This window comes from Vigna umbellata, chromosome 11, assembly GCF_029865625.1.
Source record: "Vigna umbellata cultivar VRB3 chromosome 11, Vumbellata_1.0, whole genome shotgun sequence".
NCBI classification, from domain to species: Eukaryota; Viridiplantae; Streptophyta; class Magnoliopsida; order Fabales; family Fabaceae; genus Vigna; species Vigna umbellata.
The window spans coordinates 23,817,053-23,843,304 of NC_142175.1; the positions used below are offsets into that span (position 1 = coordinate 23,817,053).

Genomic DNA, 26,252 nt, shown 5'->3' on the forward strand with positions numbered 1-26,252 from the left:
ATATCTACCCATACTAAAAAATATCTTCTAAAAGGTGTTCATAGATTAAATAAACTACTTTGGAACTAGTTTACAAACTTAATTTGATGGCTTAAGAGATTTGATAATATAAAACATGGTTATTAACTCTATACATTGATTTGATTGTGCATTTTTGTCTTTACCTTCTGCATTGTGTGTTGTCATATATAGTTTTTGTGATTTGTTGCATTTTTTTGTCATTTGCAATGAAAGAAATTCATGTGTTTCCAGACCACAAGATTAAGTTTTTGTTATAGCAACAAGCCACAACTCCAGGAGGTTTTTCATATTCCATATTTTGCTAGTTCTACAAGCCATGTCTCAATTAGCCATTTGATTATGTTTTCGTAAATAGCTAAACTTGTGTGGAAAGCTATTTACGAGGAGAATTAGCACGCGCATACCACCAAGGAAAACAATAGAACACTAGGGATTTGATTCTCACGTGTAATATGAGAGATTCTCCTTATATTAGGTGAAAAGATAATCGATTCTTGGATGTAGAGGAAGAGAAGAGAATCGATTATCTAGCTATTAGGTGATGACAAAATTGATTCTAACTGCAAAATGAAATAAGATAATTGATTATCTTGACGTTCGAGTTCTCCTTCATGTGCCATGAAATCTCTCACCCAAAAGTAGAAGCCATACACAGTGGAAAAGTGAAAAAACATCAAGGACAAAACGGTAACTGTGTTGGGAGTGGGTTGTCTTTCCTCTTAAATCTCCCGTTACATTAAAGATGAATTTCGTCTCCACTTTTCCAAATTTGTCATCACAACTTCTTATATATATATATATTTTACTGTTAACTCATATAATTATAATACAAAAATATAGTTAGAGATATTATTACATTAATAAAAGACCATGATAAAGTTTTCTAAGAAATAACATAAACAATGATCAAATCATTACTACACTACATTGTTGTACCACTCTCATTCTAGATCAGGCTATTTCCTCGTATGCTCGTACCATTAAAATAATCATTGCAAACAAGAGAACACATAAACAAACAAATGCAAAGAAAATGATAAGCTAATGTGCAAAAAGAACAATGATATAATAGGTATAGAGATATTAACACATGTGAATCATTCATATCAATCATCTTAGCATATACAAATTGTTACTATGGACTTATAGCCGACCGAACGGTAAAGGTGCGAGGGAGCCTCTAAGTTATTGAGCTTAGGGTCGACCGATGGTACCTCCTAGGCAAATGAACTGAGCGGACAAACAGTTAACCGCTCGGTAAAATGGGCTCGCAACCAACCGTATGATAAAGGGGCAGAAGAATCGGCCGACCGATGATATCTCTCAGGTCAGTGAACCGACCAGTAAAAAGAGCCGTTAAGGTAATCAATAATAATAACTGCCGGAGAGTTAATGAAAATAATTGTCATTTATTGACAATTAATAATCTCATTTATGGGTGATTAATGAGTCAGACCTAACGGTAAGCTCATTATAGTTTATAAATATTTGTCTGGCAAGGAAGACAGGTAACTTTAACTTGAATTGAGACTTAGAGCTCTGATAACAAAATCTTGATTACAAGATTATTACGCAAAGTCACTGACTTGAGCGTCGGAGTGTCTTTTGCAGGCACCCTCCCCCGCGGCTCGGACAAGAAGAAGAGAGAAGACAGCACAACTGGACATCGGAGCAGACAACTTTGAATGTTTTGGATTAGGGTTTTAAATCCTGCCGAAACACAAATATTCATACTAGACTCGATTATTCGAATAAATATATTTTGATATCAGACTTTGATAAACTATGCATTTGTGGTAGCCTCTACTTCTCTACATAGTCATTATCAACAATTTTCACCCTACCACACACAAGGTTAGGTTGTTAACATATTTGACCAATGTAAATCTCCTAGACTAGGACCTCATGTTCCTTTCACCACATACCTCATCCTTCTACTTGATATTTGATAACTATTAGAGCGACATGATAACTCCCAATACGGAATCCATATATCAATACATACTTTACTGAAAATCACCACAATAAACTTCTCATTTTTCACAACATTTAACACACATACTCACAACAATGTTTTAAATCCATAAAAACATAATAATACATCTTAAACATAAATAAAACCATAATAAATCTATCTCAAACAAGTCACACCATAAAAAAAAGTAATTATACACATTGAATCTCAAATGTGACACTCAACACCAAACATTTTGCCGAAGGTTGCGCTCAGCACAATGAATTAGCGTTCAACGTTATTTTGCCACCGCTCAATGGTGTATAAGATTTCAATAAATTAAAATATATGATTTAAGAAAAAATAACTTATTCAAATGGTCAAATCAGTATTCCTTACTTAATACTTTAGTAAAAAATAACTTTTAATGTTAGGGCACATACCGACTTGTTCAATTGATTACATTCTAAATTCCTCAATTCAACATGAATTCAATTTGTGCAAACAACATATAATAATCCAACAAAAACAAAATTCCAGCAAATTTAACATCATTATATCACTAAATCATGCAAAACATAAATTGCAGACATCTATAACTTAGAAACAAATGTCATTGACTTCCCTTACTTACAATACAATCAAACAGCTTGAGAAACCTATAAACATATCTTAATGCATAGAAAATGTTATTTTCCCCTAAGAACAACACAAACATGATTATGGTATACCATTATAACCATTTATCATCAAAAAATCTTATAGAAGACTCAAACACTATATGCGAACTAAAATAGTCCACATGCACAGAAAATCATCCAGACTAAAAAATGACAGAAAACTAACTTTCTCTATTAAAGAAATCGATTGGATAGAAATGGAGAACTTGTCTCAAAGATCACCTTAGCAGTGTCTAATCTCCAAACAAATGAGTTGACAATTAGAAACTATATATAAAAAAAAACTCTAGAAAAAAATAAGTTTAAAGAGAGTGTGATTTTAAGATAATAAAAATTGTATATAATTTTTTTTTATATTTTAAACTTTTATTTATAAAATAATTTAATCTCATTATTTTAAAACACACTGTAATTCTAAAATACGATTTTATAACCTTCTACATACCTTATTAATGAAAATTTAAAAGAATATTTTACACTCTTTTAATTATTTTTTCTATTTTAATTTAAATTGATATTTTAAAAATTAATAATTATAAATTTGTAGAGTTAATTAAAATTAAAATTTATCATAAATATGAATATTTTTATTGTGATTTTATCTCATGATTTTTTTTACATATTAAAAAATTGTGAGATATTATAATTAATATAAAATAATAAATAACTAACTTTTGTTTACTCTCCTTTAAGGGATCGTTATATGAGAATCGATAAAAAGATAATGATAATAATAATAATATTTATTTTATCATAAGATATGATATGACCACATAAAAATCATAAAATATATGGATATCTTTTATACGATATGTTTTACATTAGATAATGTGAGATCCTTAATAATTAGCTTAAGTTAATCCTGACATCTCACCCTTAATGCTTGCCACCTCATTCCCAGCCATTTAAAACCCACTCCCAATTCTGATTTTCACCTCTGCTGTGCACGAAAATTTAAGCCACCATCATTTCTCTGCTACATTAAAAATGCACCAATCTTTGCATGCAAGCACACCACGTGTCACGGGAGAGAATTCCAAATCAGAGTTTGGTGTGCATGTGGCAACCTGTGACACGTTCTTCCAATTTAACGTTAGTTTAACAAAATCAGACTTTTCGAAAACACACTTTCACTTACACGAACTCATCTTCAACCTCTGAAATTCACCCTTTCATATTCTCCAACTTCTCTCTTGAACCAGTGAACTTCCTTTTTACTGTAAAAACTTATATCTCTTCTCCAATCACGATTTCAGCACCGTAGGAGTGTTCGTTCAGTTGTGATCTTCATTTTGGACCGAACAGAAATTAAATCCAATCTGGTAAGTCTCCTTACTGTAGTTCGTCCTTAGGTTTCTGGAAAAATAGAGTTTTTCATACATGCAAGCATGTATTCTAAGTGTTCTGTGTTCCATGGTTAGATTTTTGTTTGGAAGAGTCAAGAACGTGAGGAAAGCTTAGTTGGACAAAGCCATTTTTACTTCTAGGACAAGCTTGAATTCTAATCCGGGTAAGGGAAGCTTATATGTTTAATTTGTACTCGTTTGTTGTGAAATCTGGATTTGCATGTGTGAAAAATATGAAGTTGAGCTGTTATGAATGGTTACTGATATCTGATATGAATTCTGGTTTGGATGGATCTGTCATGAACGAACACTGCTTGTATGAATTATATTTGATGTTGAATTTGATTTAAATGCATGTTGATTTGATTATGTATGAATGGAGTATGGTTATTGTGTGGTTGGAATGATTAAAATGTCGAAATCTGTATGATGAGAATGTTTGAGGTGAATTAAATCTGGAAATGAAAGTATAAAGTTTATAAATTTGAAATCTGGAAGATTCTGTTAAGCTTGTGAAAATCTGAAATTTTAGATCATTCCCTTTGCTAAATGACGCTCGTCACTGTACGGTATTAGACCGTTCGGTTTTCATTAAAATAACTTAGATTGGAATCCTTTCATTTGGAAAGAATTCTGCTCGAGAACGAGCGTCCCCATTTTCTTTATGAATGAGCGTTCGGTTCAGCTCAGTATAGATAAATATTTGAAACTTTATAAATACGTGACGTTCGGCCTTAAGTCGAGCGTTCGTCCTCAATGACGTTCGGCCTTAAGTCGAGCGTTCGTCCTTAATGTCGTTCGACCTTGTGTCGAACGTTCGTTTTACAGAGCGTTTGTCATTATATTGAACGTTCGTCCCAATTGGCGCTCGGTCTTATACCGAAGCGTTCGTCCTAGATAGCGCTCGGTTTATACCAAGCGTTCGTTCTGATTTGGGCTCGGTCATTGACTCAGCGTTCGTCCAAGGAGGGTTCGGTTTTATAACTGAACGCTCGTCCTTATCATTGAATTCTGAGCGAACGTAACTGGCGTTCGTCCAAATTGTTCATTAACGTTCGTTCGTTGACTGGCAGCGTTGTTTTTCTGAAATCAAATCATATTTGGTTGTGTATCTAAATATTTTCTTACTGACTGTATCCTTTGGATTCTACCTGGAGTCTTTATACTTAAAATTTTTCTAAGTATCATCCATATCTTCTAAGATCAGTACCTTCAAAATTTTTAGTGTTGAAACGTATTAAGTGGATAAATGGTTCGTTTCTTTTGTTCAGAAACGAGGATGTAGGAGTACTGTAACATGTTAGTCCCTATTGATTGAGTGATGAACGTTCGTGAATTTAAGAGAGTGGAACACAGAATGAAAATGTGAATATGAGAAATGTGTAATATGGACGAATGATATTTTGAACGAATTATTGGAAATGGATTTTAACGAGCGTTCCAAGGAGGAACGTCTCAGATATGATTGATTATTGAAGTTTTGTAAAGTATGACTGTGGGCATGCTAATGCTGGCTTGGTCCATCCTGATATTCCGTGATACTCGTCTTCACGTAGAAGGGAGTACTCATGTGTGGGAATGGCAGGAGGCTCTATTCCTTAGGGGTACTATGGATAGAGTTAACCTCGAGTGGCAGCTGTCGAGTGCAATACAGTTACCACACCACTCGGGTGCAAGGACGCCTGTAGCTACACGGTTCATACAGTCCGGACGGTCTGTCTTTTATATACGTATCTATATGATTGTGGATTGATAAGCTTACATGTTGTTTGAGTGGATTGAATGGTAAATGTATGTGATGATTTTATAAATTAAATATTATAAGCTTACCCTTGCATTTCCTTTGTGTTGTCTACTGTCCATGTACCTCCGTCTTGTCAAATGCAATGATCATCCGTTGTGGATGTGAGCAGATGATGGTACGTCCCTTGAACAAGTGCTGGAAGAAGAAAATTTGGATGAAGCTAACCTGGTGGAGGTTGAAGTAAAGGCCGAGCCTTAGAGTGCTCGTTAGAATAGTACTGTGCGTGTTAGTATAGTATGAACGTTCGTCCAATTATTTTGTAAGGCCGTTCGTCTTATCCATCTCTGATTGTATTTTGACGTACGTTAGTGAATTTATCTAAGAACGTTTACTCTTGGTTTCATTCGTATGCGTTATACGCGTTCCCTATACTGATGCCGTTCGGCTTTTGATTCTGGATTAATGCAAAGACTGTTTATGATTACTGATAATTGTAATTAATTCTGATTTATGGTGATTACTGTATTTTGGGATGTTACATTAGTGGTATCAGAGCAGTTTTGTTCTTTTAAGGAACACTGTAGGTTATGAGTGCACTACGTTTTTGCTGTGTGCTTATTATGTGTTAATGAGTTATTGTTTTAACTCTCGAACTTTACTAACGCTCGTTTTTCTCTGATCCAGAGAACTAATGGCGCCTAGACTTCCTCCTCCTCCCCAACCGAGTGAGTCCGATACGTCCAGCAACGCTAGGTTGTTGGAAACCGTAGTTGAACGACTGCATCAACAGAACACCACGTTGCTGGAGCAAAACGCCACTCTGATGCAGCAAAACCAAGCTGCTATGCAAGGCTTGGAGGCCTCGCGTGTCAATTCTGAAAACACGCAAAGGCAATTGATGGAGATCTTGGCTGCCACTAGAGGTGCGCCTGGAGCTTCTTCTTCTAACGCTGCCCCACCTACTGCAGAATGGAGTTTGGAGAGCTTTCTTCAACATCATCCTTCCAAGTTTAATGGAAAATGCCTTCCTGATGAGGCAGATCATTGGCTGCGGGACATTGAGAAGATTTATAATGCAAAGAGGTGCCCTGACGACAACAGATTGGCGTTTACTGAGTACTTGTTGACTGGTGAGGCCAGCCACTGGTGGACGAGTGTGAAGGCTATCCTGACCGACACTCATGCTCCTATCACATGGGAGGTTTTCAGAAACAAATTTTATGAAGAGTATTTCCCAGACAGCGTTCGCTATGCTAAGGAAGTAGAGTTTCTTCAGTTGGTGCAAGGGGGAAAATCTGTATCAGAGTACACCAATGCTTTCAAGCAGTTGTTGAGATTTAATACTATGGCCACTAGTGAAGAGTGGCAGTGTAGAAAATTTGAGAATGGATTAAGGAGCGACTTGAAGGTGTTGATATCAAGTTTATGCATTCGGTCATTTCCTGCCATGGTGGAAAGAGCCAAGGTACTGGAGAAGAATATGGCAGAAGTGGAACGACAAAAGAAGCAGCCACAGGTGACTAGAGGACCGATTGTATCCAGGGGTACTGCCAACATGAGAAGTACTCCTTACGCTCGTCCAAGTCAGTCAAATGCAAGTGGATCACGAGCGTTGATCACTGCCGGGCAGCCAGGAAACGTTACTTGTTTCCAGTGTGGAGGACCACACTATCGTTCGTCTTGCCCTCAACTCATGGGAGGAAAATTCTGCACTCGATGTAGAAGAAGTGGGCACTTGGAGAGTGAGTGCAACATGGGTGGACGAGCTGTGTTAAGGCCACCGAATGCTGGCAGAAATCAGGCTAGAGGAGGACGAGCCCAAGCAGCTGGACGCGTGTATGCGATTACTGGTGCAGAGGCAGCCAATTCAGGTACACTCATCATCAGCACCTGCCTTGTGTTTGGTACCTCTTGTTGCGTATTGTTTGATTCGGGAGCAACGCATTCCTTCATCTCGAAGGCGTGCGTTTGCAAACTGGGATTAGAAGTGAGGGAGATGTCTTTTGATCTGGTGGTGTCAACACCAGCAGCGGGAGAGGTTAGGACGTCCACTATGTGCGTCCGGTGTCCTGTTGAAGTAGAAGGGCGTAAGTACAAGGTTAACCTCATCTGCCTACCTCTACAAGGTTTGGAGGTGATTCTAGGAATGGATTGGTTGGCTACCAATCACATTCTCATAGATTGTGGGAAGAAAGAGTTGGTGTTTCCGGATGAAGAGAGTGAAGAGTTAAATGTGACGCTCGGCCAGTTAAAGGAGGATATAATGGAAGGTGCGAGCTGCTTCTTGATTTTAACGCATGAAGATCAAGAGCTTGGAGAATTGAGGCGTGAACGAACGTCCGTCATAGGCAGTGAAGAACGAACGTTCATTATGGAGGAGTTTTCAGACGTTTTTCCGGAAGAAATTCCAGGGTTGCCTCCTGTGCGTGAGGTGGAATTCACCATAGACCTGGTGACCACGGCAGCCCCTATATCTGTTCAACCTTACCGAATGGCGCCTGCAGAATTGGTTGAACTTAAGAAGCAGATTGAAGAGCTATTGGACAAACAATTTATCAGACCGAGCGTGTCACCATGGGGAGCGCCTGTGCTCTTGGTGAAAAAGAAGGATGGTAGCTCTCGTTTGTGCATAGATTACAGACAATTGAACAAGCTGACCATAAAAAACAAGTACCCCTTGCCAAGGATAGACGACCTGCTGGATCAATTGCATGGGGCCACTGTGTTCTCGAAAATTGACTTGCGGTCTGGATATCATCAGATTAGAGTAAAGGAGGATGACATTCAGAAGACTGCTTTTAGGTCTCGTTATGGACACTACGAGTATGTAGTGATGCCGTTCGGTGTAACGAACGCTCCGGCCATCTTCATGGATTACATGAACCGCATATTTAGACCTTACTTGGACAAGTTTGTGGTCGTTTTCATAGATGATATACTCATCTACTCTAAGACCAATGACGAACATGAAGAACACTTGAGGGCAGTGCTGAGCATATTGAGGGAGAAGGAGTTGTATGCTAAACTGTCCAAGTGTGAATTCTGGATGGAGGAGGTGCAGTTTCTTGGACATATTGTGTCCGCTGGAGGGATCTCGGTAGATCCAGCAAAGGTACGTGCAGTTATGGAATGGGAACGTCCGCGTTCAGTCACGGAGGTGAGAAGCTTCGTTGGTCTTGCGGGCTACTATAGGCGTTTCATTGAAGGGTTTTCCAAGATAGTAGCACCGCTGACACAGCTTACAAGGAAGGACCAGCCTTTTGTTTGGACTGACTTGTGTGAGGAACGTTTCCAGGAGTTGAAAGTGAAGTTGACGAGCGCTCCTGTACTGGTCATTCCGGACACGTCCAAGCCCTTTGAAGTTTACTGTGATGCATCTCATCAAGGGTTGGGCTGTGTGCTTATGCAGGAGAAACGAGCAGTAGCGTACGCATCTCGCCAATTGAAAATTCATGAGAGGAACTACCCCACACACGACCTGGAACTGGCAGCGGTTGTGTTCGCATTGAAGATTTGGAGGCATTATCTATACGGATCCACATTCCAAGTCTTCAGTGACCACAAGAGCCTCAAGTATTTATTTGATCAAAAGGAATTGAACATGAGGCAGAGGCGTTGGTTGGAATTTCTGAAAGACTATGAGTTTGAACTGTTGTATCATCTTGGGAAGGCTAATGTGGTGGCGGACGCACTAAGCAGGAAGGCAGTGCATGTCTCGGTTATGATGGTGAAAGAGTTAAGCTTAGTGGAGAGCTTTAGGGATTTAAGGTTGCAGTTTGAGTTAGAACCGAACAGCATCAAGTGCTGCAACCTTAGAATATCAAGTAATGTGTTTGATCGAATCTGGAAGAAGCAGCGTGAGGATGAAGATCTGGTGAAGATATTAAACGCGCTGGTTTCAAATAAAGATAAGGACTTCAACACAGGAACGGACGGCATGCTGCGTTACAAGGGTAGGACGTGCGTTCCTAACGATGGCGAGCTGAAGCGGATTATTTTGGAGGAAGCTCATCACAGTCGTCTTAGCATGCACCCTGGCATGACTAAGATGTATCAAGACTTACGAAAATCATTTTGGTGGCCTGGAATGAAGAGTGATGTAGCACGATTTGTAGCGTCTTGCTTAACTTGCCAGCGTGCTAAGGCCGAACACCAACGACCAGGTGGTTTGCTTCAACCACTGGAAATTCCTGAATGGAAGTGGGACAGCATTTCCATGGACTTCGTGACTCATCTACCACGAACGGTGAGGAATCATGATTCAATCTGGGTGATCGTGGACAGATTAACGAAGAGCGCACACTTCTTGGCCGTGAACCTGAAGATGTCAATGACTAATTTGGCCAAGTTGTATATTAATGAGATTGTTCGTCTGCATGGAGTACCTTCAAGCATAGTTTCTGACCGAGACACGAGATTCACATCTCGTTTTTGGCAATCCTTACAAGGTGAATTGGGAAGCAAGCTGCAGATGAGTTCAGCGTATCATCCGCAAACGGACGGCCAATCCGAACGTACTATACAGACGCTAGAAGACCTACTGAGGACGTGCGTCCTAGATCACTTAGGCGCATGGGATGAGGTACTGCCTCTTGTGGAATTCACATATAACAACAGCCTTCAAGCTAGCATTGGGATGGCGCCGTTTGAAGCTCTCTATGGGAGGAAGTGCAGAACGCCACTTTGCTGGTTCCAAGAGGGAGAGAACGTGCTAACTGGACCTGAACTCATGCAGCAAACAACCGAGAAGGTTAAGTTGATCCAAGATAGATTAAAGACGTCCTTGAGCAGGCAGAAATCCTATGCGGATAGAAGAAGAAGACCGTTGGAATTCGCTGCAGGTGATCACGTATTTTTGAGACTGAATCCGATCACTGGAGTAGGCAGAGTTGTTCGTCCAAAGAAGCTGTCTCCCAAGTTCATAGGGCCGTATCAAATATTGAAGAAGATTGGACCAGTGGCCTATGAACTCGCATTGCCTCCTCAGCTATCAAATCTGCATCCAGTCTTCCATGTGTCTCAGCTTAGGAGATACATAGCTAATCCTTCTCATGTCTTGGAGCTGGAAGACATTCAACTGCGTCCAGACCGAACGTTGGAGCTACAACCAGTCCGCATTGAAGATGAACGTACCAAGCTGCATAAAGGAAAAGACATTCGTTTGGTAAAGATTGTATGGGACGAAAAGACTGGAGATTCAACGTGGGAAGTGGAGAGTGCAATGAGGAACTTATATCCACACCTATTCACGGGTAAGTTCTAAATTTTCGAGGACGAAAATTTTTGTAGTTAGGGAGAATGTGAGATCCTTAATAATTAGCTTAAGTTAATCCTGACATCTCACCCTTAATGCTTGCCACCTCATTCCCAGCCATTTAAAACCCACTCCCAATTCTGATTTTCACCTCTGCTGTGCACGAAAATTTAAGCCACCATCATTTCTCTGCTACATTAAAAATGCACCAATCTTTGCATGCAAGCACACCACGTGTCACGGGAGAGAATTCCAAATCAGAGTTTGGTGTGCATGTGGCAACCTGTGACACGTTCTTCCAATTTAACGTTAGTTTAACAAAATCAGACTTTTCGAAAACACACTTTCACTTACACGAACTCATCTTCAACCTCTGAAATTCACCCTTTCATATTCTCCAACTTCTCTCTTGAACCAGTGAACTTCCTTTTTACTGTAAAAACTTATATCTCTTCTCCAATCACGATTTCAACACCGTAGGAGTGTTCGTTCAGTTGTGATCTTCATTTTGGACCGAACAGAAATTAAATCCAATCTGGTAAGTCTCCTTACTGTAGTTCGTCCTTAGGTTTCTGGAAAAATAGAGTTTTTCATACATGCAAGCATGTATTCTAAGTGTTCTGTGTTCCATGGTTAGATTTTTGTTTGGAAGAGTCAAGAACGTGAGGAAAGCTTAGTTGGACAAAGCCATTTTTACTTCTAGGACAAGCTTGAATTCTAATCCGGGTAAGGGAAGCTTATATGTTTAATTTGTACTCGTTTGTTGTGAAATCTGGATTTGCATGTGTGAAAAATATGAAGTTGAGCTGTTATGAATGGTTACTGATATCTGATATGAATTCTGGTTTGGATGGATTTGTCATGAACGAACACTGCTTGTATGAATTATATTTGATGTTGAATTTGATTTAAATGCATGTTGATTTGATTATGTATGAATGGAGTATGGTTATTGTGTGGTTGGAATGATTAAAATGTCGAAATCTGTATGATGAGAATGTTTGAGGTGAATTAAATCTGGAAATGAAAGTATAAAGTTTATAAATTTGAAATCTGGAAGATTCTGTTAAGCTTGTGAAAATCTGAAATTTTAGATCATTCCCTTTGCTAAATGACGCTCGTCACTGTACGGTATTAGACCGTTCGGTTTTCATTAAAATAACTTAGATTGGAATCCTTTCATTTGGAAAGAATTCTGCTCGAGAACGAGCGTCCCCATTTTCTTTATGAATGAGCGTTCGGTTCAGCTCAGTATAGATAAATATTTGAAACTTTATAAATACGTGACGTTCGGCCTTAAGTCGAGCGTTCGTCCTCAATGACGTTCGGCCTTAAGTCGAGCGTTCGTCCTTAATGTCGTTCGACCTTGTGTCGAACGTTCGTTTTACAGAGCGTTTGTCATTATATTGAACGTTCGTCCCAATTGGCGCTCGGTCTTATACCGAAGCGTTCGTCCTAGATAGCGCTCGGTTTATACCAAGCGTTCGTTCTGATTTGGGCTCGGTCATTGACTCAGCGTTCGTCCAAGGAGGGTTCGGTTTTATAACTGAACGCTCGTCCTTATCATTGAATTCTGAGCGAACGTAACTGGCGTTCGTCCAAATTGTTCATTAACGTTCGTTCGTTGACTGGCAGCGTTGTTTTTCTGAAATCAAATCATATTTGGTTGTGTATCTAAATATTTTCTTACTGACTGTATCCTTTGGATTCTACCTGGAGTCTTTATACTTAAAATTTTTCTAAGTATCATCCATATCTTCTAAGATCAGTACCTTCAAAATTTTTAGTGTTGAAACGTATTAAGTGGATAAATGGTTCGTTTCTTTTGTTCAGAAACGAGGATGTAGGAGTACTGTAACATGTTAGTCCCTATTGATTGAGTGATGAACGTTCGTGAATTTAAGAGAGTGGAACACAGAATGAAAATGTGAATATGAGAAATGTGTAATATGGACGAATGATATTTTGAACGAATTATTGGAAATGGATTTTAACGAGCGTTCCAAGGAGGAACGTCTCAGATATGATTGATTATTGAAGTTTTGTAAAGTATGACTGTGGGCATGCTAATGCTGGCTTGGTCCATCCTGATATTCCGTGATACTCGTCTTCACGTAGAAGGGAGTACTCATGTGTGGGAATGGCAGGAGGCTCTATTCCTTAGGGGTACTATGGATAGAGTTAACCTCGAGTGGCAGCTGTCGAGTGCAATACAGTTACCACACCACTCGGGTGCAAGGACGCCTGTAGCTACACGGTTCATACAGTCCGGACGGTCTGTCTTTTATATACGTATCTATATGATTGTGGATTGATAAGCTTACATGTTGTTTGAGTGGATTGAATGGTAAATGTATGTGATGATTTTATAAATTAAATATTATAAGCTTACCCTTGCATTTCCTTTGTGTTGTCTACTGTCCATGTACCTCCGTCTTGTCAAATGCAATGATCATCCGTTGTGGATGTGAGCAGATGATGGTACGTCCCTTGAACAAGTGCTGGAAGAAGAAAATTTGGATGAAGCTAACCTGGTGGAGGTTGAAGTAAAGGCCGAGCCTTAGAGTGCTCGTTAGAATAGTACTGTGCGTGTTAGTATAGTATGAACGTTCGTCCAATTATTTTGTAAGGCCGTTCGTCTTATCCATCTCTGATTGTATTTTGACGTACGTTAGTGAATTTATCTAAGAACGTTTACTCTTGGTTTCATTCGTATGCGTTATACGCGTTCCCTATACTGATGCCGTTCGGCTTTTGATTCTGGATTAATGCAAAGACTGTTTATGATTACTGATAATTGTAATTAATTCTGATTTATGGTGATTACTGTATTTTGGGATGTTACAGATAATATCGTCTTATATTAAACATTAAATTTTTTACATTAACACTATATCAAAATAAAATAGCAACGAAATCATTCAGTAATAAATATTAAATAATATATAATATAATTAAAAATATAAAAAATTTAAATAAAAAAGAAAATAATTTGAAATTTAATTGAACCTGAATTTAATCTTGAATGAAGTAAAATATTATGTTTTTTCTTAAAAGAAACTCTGACAGAAGAAATTGTAGTGTTAGATTTGGGGAAACTTGAAGCTTCGACCTATAATTGTAGTGTTAGATTTGAAGTGAAGATCATCAGTGATGAGTCTCATGAATCCGAGAACAGAGAAACTGGTGAGAAGGCTAACGATTGTGACCACTGTTACTGCTTCCTATTTTCTCCTAACAGCTGATTACGGTCCTCAACCCAATGCTCTCGACCCTGTAAGTCTCTTCCTTTTATCTCAAGCTATTTTTTTTTTTAATGATTTCTTCGATGTCCAACATGATTTTTCCATTATATTTTTAAATTCCTTGGTGGGTTTTCTCCTTATCGATTTATCATTTTTAATTTGCTTATGTTTTTAGTATCTGTTGCAATGTTCAATTACCGTCCTTCATTGTTTGGAGTTGGTTTATAGGTTCAAATTAGATTAGTTTATGCAAACTAATATGGTAGATCTAATCTGCTGATGAAAAAACATATTAATTTTTCCTTCTTAGAAAGTTACGACTTTTGTTGTTGTGAATTCGAAGGTATAATAAAACCTTGTGTAGGAAGGGGATGATAGGCTAAACTGCAAGCAAAGTAGCTTGGGTTGGATTTAACAGAGGGAAGTGGGAACAAACAGCCCTCAGAAAGACTTTGTGGCCACTTTAGTTGTAATTCTTAGGCAATTTTGAATCCATTGGTAGCATTTGTAAGACATGTTGAATCTATATGGAACATAACATAAGTTTCCTTCTATGATGCTTTTCAAAATAGAACTGCTTGAGGAGTTAAAAGTTGTACATTTGGGTTTCACTGAAAAGGGTGGAACTAATGAGTGCAGAACATCATTGTTTTACTGTGTTCAGTTCTATTTGATCTTTTCCTCTAAAGCTATTTACTATGACAAGAACAGTTTAAAGAAACACAAATCCAATACAGCCTTGTGTCCTCCAGAAATTGTGTCAGGAAATAAGAATATGGCACAGTACTTGGTCTGCTATTGCATTGGCTTTACTGTAACAGCGCCAAAGGTATAAAATTGAAAGCTTTTGAAAAGCTTATGAGCTATTTTTGTTTTGAGAAAATGCTTTTCCGTTTTTCACTTTTAATTACAAAAGCACCGCGTTATTTTCATTTGTTTTCTATTTTCAAATATTTTTCCTTTTGTTCGAGAAAAAAGTTGTTTTCACTGTTTCGTATTCAAGCTTTTGAAAATGGGAAATAGAGTGGAAATAACGTGACATTTTTATAATAAAAAGTGAAAAACAAAAATTTGAAACAAAAACATTTTCTCAAATTAAACAATCCATAGCATTCTTATAGGAAAACACAGACTTAGCTGATAGGATGCTATAAGAAGTATGCAAATTGTATACTTAGATGATAACAGCTGGGGCATTAATTAGTATATTTATTTCTTAGGTCTCAGATCAAGTTGATTAGGTAAGTGAATGACTATGGTGGGAGAAGTAGAGAACAATATCCTAATATGTTTATTTACCTTTATAGTCCTGTTCACAGTGGTTTCGTGCCTTGGTACCAACTCTATTTTTTTATGTTAAATTTGATGAGACAAAAGATTTATAAGATTTTTCTCATTTGTGACGAGTAAATTTACATTAGTTTGCCTCTTGTAAAATTGCAATTAGATGTAGACAAATGACAAAAAGGGGCGTTCCTGAACTTGCATTCCTGTATGGCATAATCATGAGCCGTAAGATAATGTCCTAAGTAGGAGTTTCTTTGATGGATTAGAAGCTATAGCCTTGCAGTTAAATATATAGGTGCCCTTCAAAACTAGAGAGGTTCTACATACTACGTAGAGTATCTTCACCAGTAGTAGTAATCAGGATGTCGATACCGTCTAAAGTATCATTGAATAATCTCTAACCTTGATGGACAGCTTTGAGGTTACAAACTTTGTAGCTCCTGCCTCACTTTCAGGTCTGTCTGAATGATTGGCCTAATGGACACAAGCAGAGACCAATTTAACTTTGTTTTTGGCACTGCTACCATCTAAAGTTTTCCTTAACTACCACAGTTAGTTGCGTTATACGACAGTCCTTTTCTGGGGGCTTCTACTCCAATTTAATATCTACTGACCGTCTGATAGATGTTCTATTCTCATTGTAAAGCAGACAATACAGATTGGTTCATTGGGATATTTGGGAATTCATTTATACTTGATATTGGTTCTTTGTTTTCCTTCTATATTTTGGTTCAGATGATTTAATTTTCTTGATGGAAGATGTTGTATTTGATTTCTACAGGAAGCTCCTTTTCTATTGTTTCTGATGCTATATTTTCTTAATGGCAGATCAAGAAGCAAATACTTTCAGCACAGAGCACGGTGAAAGGGTATATTTTGGGATCAAAGATAGAATCTCAAGAAAACCAGCTGGGCAAATTGGACAGCAACAAGGATCAACCATAAATTTTTGGGTAGTCTTGTATAGGAACATCATGCTGAGTCAGTTTTCTTTTAGCGGTTTGAACTGTAGTGTAATAGAATGACATGAGGATGAATAAACGGTGGATTCACTTGTCAGCACTATCAATGACATGAATATGACCATTACTCCATAATAATGTTTCGGCTGCTACTCTCTCCCCCACAACCTTTTGTCTTATTATGGATCTGCATCTGAAGTGTTTCTTTGTTTTCTTTTATCTGAAATTGAGAAACCAAAATTGTAATCGAGAAGGGTGTTTTGCACATCAAATTAGTTGAATTAGTCAAATTCGAGCATCTAAAAGCCGTGTTAATATCTATTGACTGGTCTAATGATTATTCATCGATTGAGTGTGCAACTACAGGGTATGCAAACTTTGAGCGATAACAACATTTTAATTAGGTTATGCGACTGTTGCATAGGTTACATGGACATAAAATAGAACACTTGTTTGTGGTAATTAAAAGTCCAAACGTCATTCTATTCCAAATCAATAAAATTCTTAAAATCATAATATTTTATCTTATAGATAACCTACCAGTAAAAGATCAACAGCAAGAACCTGAACAAACTCTTCTGAAATTGATTATAATTTGTTTAAAAGTAACTTACCTTCAAAATTGAAAGCTACAATGAAAGCTCAATGTATATACATTGAGAAAGAAGAGATAGCTAAGGCATAGAAGAAAGTGATGAGGGATTGATTAACAGATATGGATATAAAGTGGATGCAGAAATTGAGACATGAAAAATTCAAGATTAATAGTAGTATCATGGTCCATAATATTTTGGGTTGATGATACAAGCAGTAGGAAATAAATAGTTATCAGGCAAAACAGAATCAGCACGAAATTGTCTCTGTACAACATTTTTTATTTTTGGTTGGTAGTTGCACACCGCTTGGATTCCGGAGTTGTCCATATTTAAGTGCTACTTGGGCTTCCACCAGTTTTGTGAAAGTAATTGTGACAGTGCTTTTCTTTCCATCATTTATATTTTAGAGTATTGATTTATGTAAAAGTTTGGAAGTAATTATGTTATGGGTGTCAATGTGTACATACAAAATATTTTGTTTATTTTGGTGGACCGTTGGAATGCACCTTGAATTAGCTTCAGAATTTGCACTTTAACAGTTTAGTTTCAACCACTCATTATCGAATCTTGGAAATTTACACTGTTTATGAATCAGGACAGTGTCTTTTCTGCCAAAGTTGTGTATTTGATTTGTAGACTTTGAAGGGCTGTCTTCTCTTTTGTTGTTGCTCGTTGGCATCCCATTATTATTTGGTTGGAAAAGCAGTTGTGTAAGAATCTTTAAAAGACATGTAAACTCAGCAGGTTCACTTCAGACTAATAATAGGAGAATTTTTTCACTTTTAAAGCTTCTGCAATATTTTCATGGGCTTCCCTTGGTTCCCTTTTCGTGTAGGCCTCTGCAATACAAATCATTTCCTCAATCAAACAGTATTTAGAAGGCACCAAGTGAAGCTCTTGCAGCCATCACTAGCATCGATAATCTCAGATAAAATAATCACATTCCTACGATTGCATACGTGCGTGAAAAGAAACATTGGAGCCTCCTCTAAACCGAATTTACCCATGCCCAATTTTTCACCAACACAGCTCAATCATAAATTCACAATAGAACAACTTGATCGTTTTGAATACAACTTAAATCATAAACTCATAACAGAATGAAACAGTGAGGAAACTTTATCATTGCACTAAGATCCAAAAATAAAATTAATCCCTGCAGAAATAGTCATTTTACAGAACCACAACAAACAAATTTTACTCCATTCTCCCAAAAGATAAGTATCGATCCAGATTTCTATATCTTCATTCATTATAACAATTTATCAAAGTTAATTTGAATCACATAAAGTGTTATTTTAGTCTCAGAGAAACAATGCACAACAAAGCTCAAACCAAATAATCTACTTTCTTATGTTAAAATCTGCCACGTCCACATTATTTCAAAGTGCTTATATTGCACATGAAACACGCAGACCAACTTCAAGGTAACATAAGACTGGCAAAATCTCTTTTAAATTTCAAGTCAATGTATTTGCATACATGCAAAAACTGGGAAGCTAAACAAAATGTTAGCCTAGAAATAAATGAAAACAAAAATCATTGGTTACAATACCCTCGAGTTTCCGCCAGAAAAATACATTAAATGCTTTTTTAAGTTAGCCTACAGCAAACAATGCCTTGGAAAAACCATGACACTGAAATATTGCTAAATGGAAGTTGTAGCACCTATGGCTCCATTTACTCAGATTTAAAATATCCCTCAATTACAATACTCTGATCAGAGGTTTTTGACTTCAAATTTAGCACTTTCATTCCTTGCTCTAAGCTCTTCAATGTCTGTAGAGGATCTGGCTCAGTACGTTTGTTCCAAACAGGCAAAATTTCTGTGATAAATTTATTAATATAGTTCTTCTCCATAGCCTCCATAACAAGCACTTCAAACTCACTGAAATTCCCTCTAATATCTAATAGAACACTGCATAATCCTTGACGATTACAATAATCCAAGATCACATCCAGATTTATTTGATCCAGAGCTACAGTTTCAATTCCTTGTTGAGCCACTTCTGGAGCTGTTCCCGCTTTATTTTCAGTAAAGATTATGATTTTGCTTGTGATGTCATTGATGGATGATAGAATTTGATTTAAAGAACTAGGATCTTTATGTATTACAATCCGAATTGGTTGGTTGGCTCCAGGTTCTTGAGATGCAGGTACTTTAAAGTTTTCAGTGAAAAAGGAAGAAGACATTACCACTGCATCATATTCCTGTAATAGCCTTGAATAGTAACCACCACAGTCTGCAGCTCCATTCCCAAGCAAGTTCAAAAAGTTTCCATTGACAGAAAGAGAATATCTGCAATGCAAGTACAGGCAAGGCTCTGAAGTGATGTTTATGAAAGAATTAAAACACATGCGGATCAACTAAACTCCAAAATGCATCCAAAGAACAGTCATACACGAATTGTTAGGAAAAGCATGTGAAAGTGTCAAAAGACAAAGGGAGAGTTGAATTACCTCAAAGTAAGGAAAGGCTTTCCCGTCAACATGCGATGAACGTAAGGCTCATTGAGGCTCTTGCACAACTCTTCCTCTACACCCACAACAACTTCAATTCCTGCATCTCTCAATCTTTCCACCCCTTTGAAGGCAACTATGGGATTTGGATCCACCATCCCAACAACAACCTTTTTCACTTTGGCTTTAATTAGAGCTTCAGTACAAGGTGGAGTCCTACCAAAATGATTACAAGGTTCCAAGCTCACATAGGCAGTCGCATTTTGTGCCAAATCACCAGCATCTCTCAGAGCAAACACCTGACAATCTCATCTCCCCAACTCAACATACTCACAAACACAAGGTCTTTATCTAAAGTCTAAGAAACAGTAACATCTCACAATCAAAACTTGTTCACCAGAATATCTCCTGTTTTTTATTCTTACAAAAACTACCATTTGTATTCAACTAAGGTTCAAGGTTTCAAACAGTTGTTCAAGACAGCAATTTCGCCCACAACATTAAGGTTTTTGGGATCTCAGCAACCGTTGTGGCAACATCAGCCCCAATGTCCATAGTTTCCAGTAAACATCAAAGGACCAACGTTTTGAAAAACAGTCGGTCACCGACTACCATAATTTTGGCCGCAACCTCAAGGTTTATGTCCTCAACTGCAATGCTATCTCAATACAATACCCTTTGTTCGAAATTTCTCACAATATGAATAAACACAACAAAACCATGATCAAATGTACAATTTAAAACCTTGTTTGGGCTAATTCGTTATCACCAGTTTGAAATACCAAATCAATGAAACCAATAAGGAATAAGACCACAAAAGAGCACAGTCTAACGTGTCTTTAATGAACATACATTTTTTTTTTTTTTCATTTTATCTTACATAGAATAATTTAGATAGACAAAAAGTGGAAGAGAGGGAAGGTAGGTACCTCAGCATGTGGTCGCCCTGCTTTAGGGTGGAACCCTTCTCCAACAACTATCCCATTCTTTACAATAACACACCCCACCAATGGATTGGGGCTGGTATACCCAATAGCGTTCCTTGCAAGCTCCACACATCTTCTCATGTAAAACCCATCACCACTTTCTCCTTCGGAGGATGCACACTGCACCCCAAACCCATCCCACCTACTCCTAATGGGTTTGTAACTCCCACAACCAAAAGGCAAACACAACCTAGTTCCAGCCTTGGAGGGGCTTAGGGTGGACACAAAAGATGCAAACTTTGGAGGAGTTGCAGTAATCGAGAACCTGGGCACCTGAAGACTGCAATCTGAACACAGTGCTTGCATAGTGTTTGTTGATATAACCAAAAGAGAACAGCAATTGTTTTATTCTTTGCTCTCCCCGTGTAACCTTTGTCCAAACAAGATTGTCCAGAAAACAATTAAATATTTTTTTGTTTAATTAATTTCTAATTCGGTATGCATATGATTTGGTTCATTCAAAATTAGAAAAATAATTTATTTTCTCACATTAAAAAATTATAGTTTCAATTCTATAAATACTAGATTTGAGAAAGTAATAACAAGTTGAAAAACTTATTTCGATTTCTTAACTGTATTTAAAGACTAAAATATTTTTTTTCTTCTAACATTTAATCTTTTTAATATTTAGAAGACTAAAATCAAACTTATATTAAATTTCAGGATAACATGATTAAATCATATTTTAAAAAGGTATTCTTTCTATCCATATAACATTAAATGTTCCTAGATTAGCATAAGTTTATGGTGATCTTTGTTAAGAATACTTACCATCACAACATTTTTATTGCTCGTCCTCTTTTTATCCTTGTGCTTTACAGTAGAGTAAATTTGAAGAAGTTTAAAAGAACGAAGATGAAGAAAAAAGTTAATGTAAATTGAATTTGTTTAAATTAAAAAAAAAGGGAGTGGATTTAAGTAGAAAGTGAAATCAAAGTTTATAGTAATTATGATTGATGTTAGTAAAGAAAGGTGATAAAAATATGAAAGTTATATTTTACAATAAAAGTATATCAAAATAAATGATCAAAATTTAAATAAATTAAAGTTATTTTATTATTATTTTAATTTAAAGCTTGTATTGGTAAAATATTATTTTTATTTTATTAATTATTTTAATTATTCATTTTATTATAATATTATTCACTTTTATTATAACATTATTCTTCACTATTTTAAAGTTATTATTTATTATCTATATTTATCTTTTTACTCTTCGTTTACCACTCTTTCTTTTCATTTCTCCTGTAATACAGTATATATGCACTTTTTATTTTTCATTTTTAGAAGGAAACACAGGATAAGTTTAACAATATTTCTTTTTATGTAAAATGTGATAAATAAATAATGATTTAATTAAATTCCTCGGTATAAATAATAGTTTAATTAAATTTTAAATCTTTGATTGAGTTTTTATTAATTTTGTTTTTTTGTTTATTTGAGTATTAAAAAAATTTATATTTTTTAATTAAATGTTGATTTTTTGTCATTTGATTTTTTTTTGTTAATTTCATGGCATAAACATGATTTTTGTCATGTTTGTTGCATAATTTGGAGGAGTTGCAGTAATGAAGAACCTGGGCACTTGAAGAGTGCAATCTGAACAGAGTGCTTGCATAGTGTACTAATGGGTTTGTCGGAATTGTGGTGGGAACTCAATACTCCCTCCCCATGACCAAATTGCCCGCAGTAAATTTTTACCAACAACATTAACCTACTTTCATTAATTAGTGCTCTCACCTCCTTTATAACAAATGCATCCCCACACACAAGTAAATTGTGCACACGAAAATCATTCATGCCTTTCTTCTTCTCCCTCGCGAGCTAGATTGTCGTGGTGGGCTGTGCTGGAACGTTGGCCAGCAAGGAACCGCGATGGTGGGTTGTGCTGGAACGTTTAAGGTGGTGGTGGTTATCGGAGCAGCAGGAGGATCAGGTGCTTGATGTCAATCTTTCAACGGATGTGATGATCTGTCCACGAATATCAACATCCGTTGAAGGATTGCATAACTTTAGGTGTTTTAAGTGTTTTTTTGGCACGAAGTTATGCAATCCTTCAACGGATGTGATGATCCGTCGACGGATATCAACATCCGTTGAAGGATTGCATAAGTTCTCTTAGTTGTTTTTATATTTTAGTATTATTGATTTTGTATTTTATTTGTTGTGTTATTTTTTAATTTGTATGCGGTGGTGCTAACGTTGCAAGTGGGGCTGGCACGATGTCAATCATTCAATCATTCAACGGATGTGATGACCCGTCGACGGATATCATCATCCGCTGAAGGGGTAACGGATGTCAACATCATTCAGGGGCTTCAAATGCGTCCTCCTGAACATCACCCTCATAGGCCTCCTCCTGAACATCATCCTCATAGGCCTGATATGCCTCCTCCTCAACCGCTCGATCCTCAGCAATAGGGTCATCATGAATAGGAGCTGCACGCCTTCTTCGAGCCGAAGCTGTAGGTCGTCTCCTAGCTTCGCCCTGCGCAGAAATCTCCCCTCGAGAACTCTCTTTGTGAGAAGTATGACATGCACCGCGTGTTCTTACCATTTCTGATAAAAAATATTTTATTTAAATTAATAATTATTTCATTAAATTATAAATCATTATTTCATTAAATAAACTATTTAAATAAACCTATATTTAAATAAACCTATATTTAAATCATTATAAATTATAATAAAATTATTTTAAATTATAATAAACTAATAAACTAAAAACAAACTTAAATAAACCTATATTTAAATAATCAATTACATAAAACTAAATAAAACTAAAAACAAACTTAAATAAATACTTAAATACTAAATAAATAAATAAAAAAACCCGCCCACGGCCCTACGGATGTCCCACATCCGTTTCGCCTTCAACCTCAAACGGATGTGCGACATCCGTCGACGGATTTGGGAAATCCGTTTCAGTGCCAAACGGATGTGCGACATCCGTTCTGGCGCTCCGGTCATCCTCTCCACAGAAACGGAACAACAAAATACCAGAATAAGAAAACTAACCTCCAGCGGCTTTCTCCATCCACGAACGCACCGCCCACGAACCACTGCGTACCACCACCTCCACACCACCGCAACAGGAACACCCACACCACCGCACCACCAACGGCTCTCCGATGGCACCAAACAGATCTCACGAGAGAAGGATGTGGGAAGAGAGTGAGAGAAGGATGTGGGAAGAGAGGGAGACGGATGTGAGAAGAGAGTGAGAGACGAATATGAGGGAGAGAGTGAGACAGAGTGAGGGGGGGGGGGGGGGGGGTAGGGGGTGCGGCTGATTTAGGGCTTTAAAGTTAAAGTAAAAAGTTAAAATTTTAAGGGTGATTTTATCATTACAAATTTTATGGGGAGGTGCAGGGAGTATCGGTGGTGGTGGAGGGAGCAACCTTCGATAATTTATTTTCCTAAAGCCCAAATTTTGTTCTCTTTTCTCTTTATGATTTTAAGTGGGCTTGAATCAATGGAACCCAATTAGGGGTTTAGCCCTTTTCCTTTCGAAGGGTCACCTTCAGTGGCTCACTCTATCCTTTCTTTTTCTCCCTCATCACACTCAAGCCAGAAGCTTGAAGTTTCTGCCTTCTCTCCACCACAGACGACCAACGTTGGGGGCGAGGATGATCTGCGTCTTAAGTAGATGCAATGACCTCACGGTGGCGATGATAGAGTGATGGCGCGACGAGGGCGCGGCGTTCCCTTCTTGGCGTGTGTGTTGCGGTGCCAATTTACGCGGTGCAAGCTTCCTTCTCTTGTTTTCGTTTGAGTTTAGGGGTTTCCTATTTTTTTCGCATAAGGACGCAGATCTGGCTGCGAACGGTGATGACGGGTGAAGATGGCAGTGGCGCGTGGTGAGGAAGACCGACGCAACAGCGGAGTTAATCTTCTGATTTGGCATTTAAGGGTTCTGAAATTGGAAATTTTGGGAATTCTTGATTCTTGCGTTTTAGGGTGGGAAATTAAGATTCTCTGATGTAATTGGAATTTCAAAATGATTGAAATTGGGGTTTCTGATCTTGTTCTGTTTTTGAGTTTAGCGATGATGGAGTTTTCATTTTTAATTTGGGGGTGGTTATGTTTTCACATTTTGGGTTTTCTGGGTTTCACGTTGGAGGGTGTTTCTGTTTCGTTTGGGGTTATGGTGGTTGCGAGGTGGAGCCGCCAGGGTTGCGATGGTTGACCGTGGAGTCTCTGGGTTGGTCTAGGGGCTGGCAGGTTGATTTGGTTTGACTTGAGTTGGGCCTGTAGGCCAGTGTTGGATTTCTTGATTGAAATTGGGCTGGAGCTAATTTGGATTTGTAGGACTCATAATTTATGATGGTAATTAATAAAAATAAATTGAAAAAGGGTGAGAAAGGAAAACATTAATTTATAATAATTATAAAATAATAATTATTATAATAATGGAAATAAAATTGTAATTATTAATTGAAAATAAAAGTTATTGAAAATAAAATTGGAAATAAAATTAATTGGGTTTGAAAAGAAAAATAATGAAGACTTAATGATCAATGGGTTTGAATCATTGAAGTCATTGAAAATTATTCAAACACTGTGCTTGAGGGGTTATGATTTAGGTGACATATCTGTTGTCGAACAACTGCAAGCACTTGAGATTCTTGACTTACGTGGCTGTTCTTTTGATGATTTGCATGTTGGGATTGTGGGATTTAAAAAGGAAATAATGAAATTACAAGAGTAATAGATTTAATGAATGAGTTATTGCTCTTGTCTCGATGTTAATTAGTATATTGTTGTGATTTACTTATTTTCGTGAAACTTACGAGGTATTTATATTGGATTCATATTGAATATCGATGAAACTTTATATGTTAATGTGTGAATGATGAAAATGGTAGGATGGATAGTATTTAGTTTGACTATTGATTGGTTTTGGTTGACTTTTTGTGATTGTGAGATCTAGAACTAATAAGTGAAGACACATAAATTGAGTTACGAATTTTAATACCTTGAGGGTGAAATTGAGGTCTTGTTAGTGGTGTATACTTGAAGAGAGGGACACGTTTATCTTGTACCTGTAAATCTTGAGTTTTAGACTATCTACCGAGTGTTATGAACCTCTATGGGGAAGCTACAGGTGGTGTGATTATGAGTCTGTATGGGGAAGCTACAGGTGATATGTTTAGGAGCCTGTATGGGGAAGCTACAAGTGGTACGATTATGAGCCTGTATGGGGAAGCTACGGGTGGTACGATTATGAGCCTGTATGAGGAAGCTACAGGTGGTACGATTATGAGTCTGTATGGGGAAGCTACAGGTGGTTATGAACTTGTATGGGGAAGCTACAGGTGGTATGGTTGGGTACAAGAGACAGACCAAGGTCCTTCTTGATGATGTTGGGAATTTGTAGTGACGATATGTTGAAGACGTTATTGATTGGATAATGTTGATGGTATAATCATGATAGGGTTAATGAGGATACTGATGATGGCAAGAGTGTAAAAATGATTATGTTAGTATGATAGTGTTGTAGATTATTGATTTATTATTAAGTTGTGCTTGTTTCCTATGTACAAATTTTATTGTCATTGGTTGTGCTATGATAATTTACCCATATTTGTTTGTGTTGTGGTTGTGTGTTTTGCGATGATCGTATGACATTTGGTTATACGGGAGCAGGGGAAGTTACCGATGCTCCAGATGCATGATAGAGATGCGATAGTAGGAAGACGACTTGGGTTATTTAA

At 37.3% G+C, this 26,252-nt stretch overlaps 3 protein-coding genes across 3 annotated transcripts; 2 read left to right on the plus strand and 1 right to left on the minus strand.

Annotated features, from left to right (window-relative positions):
• The first annotated feature begins 1,334 nt into the window (after nt 1–1,334).
• LOC148191228 (uncharacterized) lies at nt 1,335–11,008 on the plus strand. Its single transcript, XM_088101337.1, has 6 exons — nt 1,335–1,348; nt 6,667–7,616; nt 7,926–8,332; nt 8,801–9,238; nt 9,356–9,698; nt 10,704–11,008. Exons 1-6 carry the CDS (start codon nt 1,335–1,337, stop codon nt 11,006–11,008), a joined length of 2,457 nt encoding a protein of 818 aa, XP_087957463.1.
• Nucleotides 11,009–14,050: 3,042 nt separating this feature from the next.
• LOC124845527 (uncharacterized) lies at nt 14,051–16,631 on the plus strand. Its single transcript, XM_047322631.2, has 2 exons — nt 14,051–14,275; nt 16,360–16,631. The coding sequence occupies exons 1-2, from the start codon at nt 14,153–14,155 to the stop codon at nt 16,474–16,476; spliced, it is 240 nt and encodes a 79-aa protein (XP_047178587.1). The 5' UTR covers nt 14,051–14,152; the 3' UTR covers nt 16,477–16,631.
• A 1,787-nt stretch (nt 16,632–18,418) lies between these two features.
• Nucleotides 18,419–20,919, minus strand: LOC124845526 (Cytidine/deoxycytidylate deaminase family protein). The gene is made up of 3 exons (XM_047322630.2): nt 20,479–20,919; nt 19,550–19,848; nt 18,419–19,388 (listed from the first exon to the last, which is right to left on the minus strand). Exons 1-3 carry the CDS (start codon nt 20,839–20,841, stop codon nt 18,770–18,772), a joined length of 1,281 nt encoding a protein of 426 aa, XP_047178586.1. The 5' UTR covers nt 20,842–20,919; the 3' UTR covers nt 18,419–18,769.
• Nucleotides 20,920–26,252: the final 5,333 nt, after the last annotated feature.